Source organism: Eimeria mitis, genomic scaffold (genome assembly GCF_000499745.2).
Source record: "Eimeria mitis Houghton genomic scaffold, Emh_scaff26, whole genome shotgun sequence".
In the NCBI taxonomy this organism is placed as follows: domain Eukaryota; phylum Apicomplexa; class Conoidasida; order Eucoccidiorida; family Eimeriidae; genus Eimeria; species Eimeria mitis.
In genome coordinates, this window is record NW_013570940.1 from 63,907 (window position 1) to 64,248 (window position 342).

Genomic DNA, 342 nt, shown 5'->3' on the forward strand with positions numbered 1-342 from the left:
GTGTGCGGCTGGGCGCTCAGATGCCCAGTTCGACATCATCGTCATAGATCCGCCGCCTCCGCACCGACAAGGACTTGTGCCTGCTTTCACTGACAAGCTGCTGCAGCTTGCTGCTGCTGCTGCGCGGCTCCTCGCCGATGGGGGACGGCTTGTTGTAGTTGAAAGCAGCAGATTCATACACCTCCAGCAGCTTATGCAGATACTCACAGATGCAGTCACCGCAGCAGGAAGGACAGGTGAGAAGCAATGCAGCACAAACGCGGGGTGCAGCAGCAGCAGCTGCAGCAACCCTCGAGATGCATGGGGGCCCCACGTTGGATTGTCCTCAGGATCTGCGTTCGC

General features: G+C 59.4%; 1 protein-coding gene across 1 annotated transcript in view; it reads left to right on the forward strand.

Annotated features, from left to right (window-relative positions):
* Window positions 1–342, forward strand: part of EMH_0027690 (uncharacterized protein) — a gene marked incomplete at both ends in the record, with an annotated part of 4,854 nt that overhangs the window by 3,923 nt on the left and 589 nt on the right. Inside the window, 1 exon segment of the mRNA XM_013497321.1 lies at window positions 21–236. Coding sequence (XP_013352775.1) covers window positions 21–236 — 216 coding nt within the window.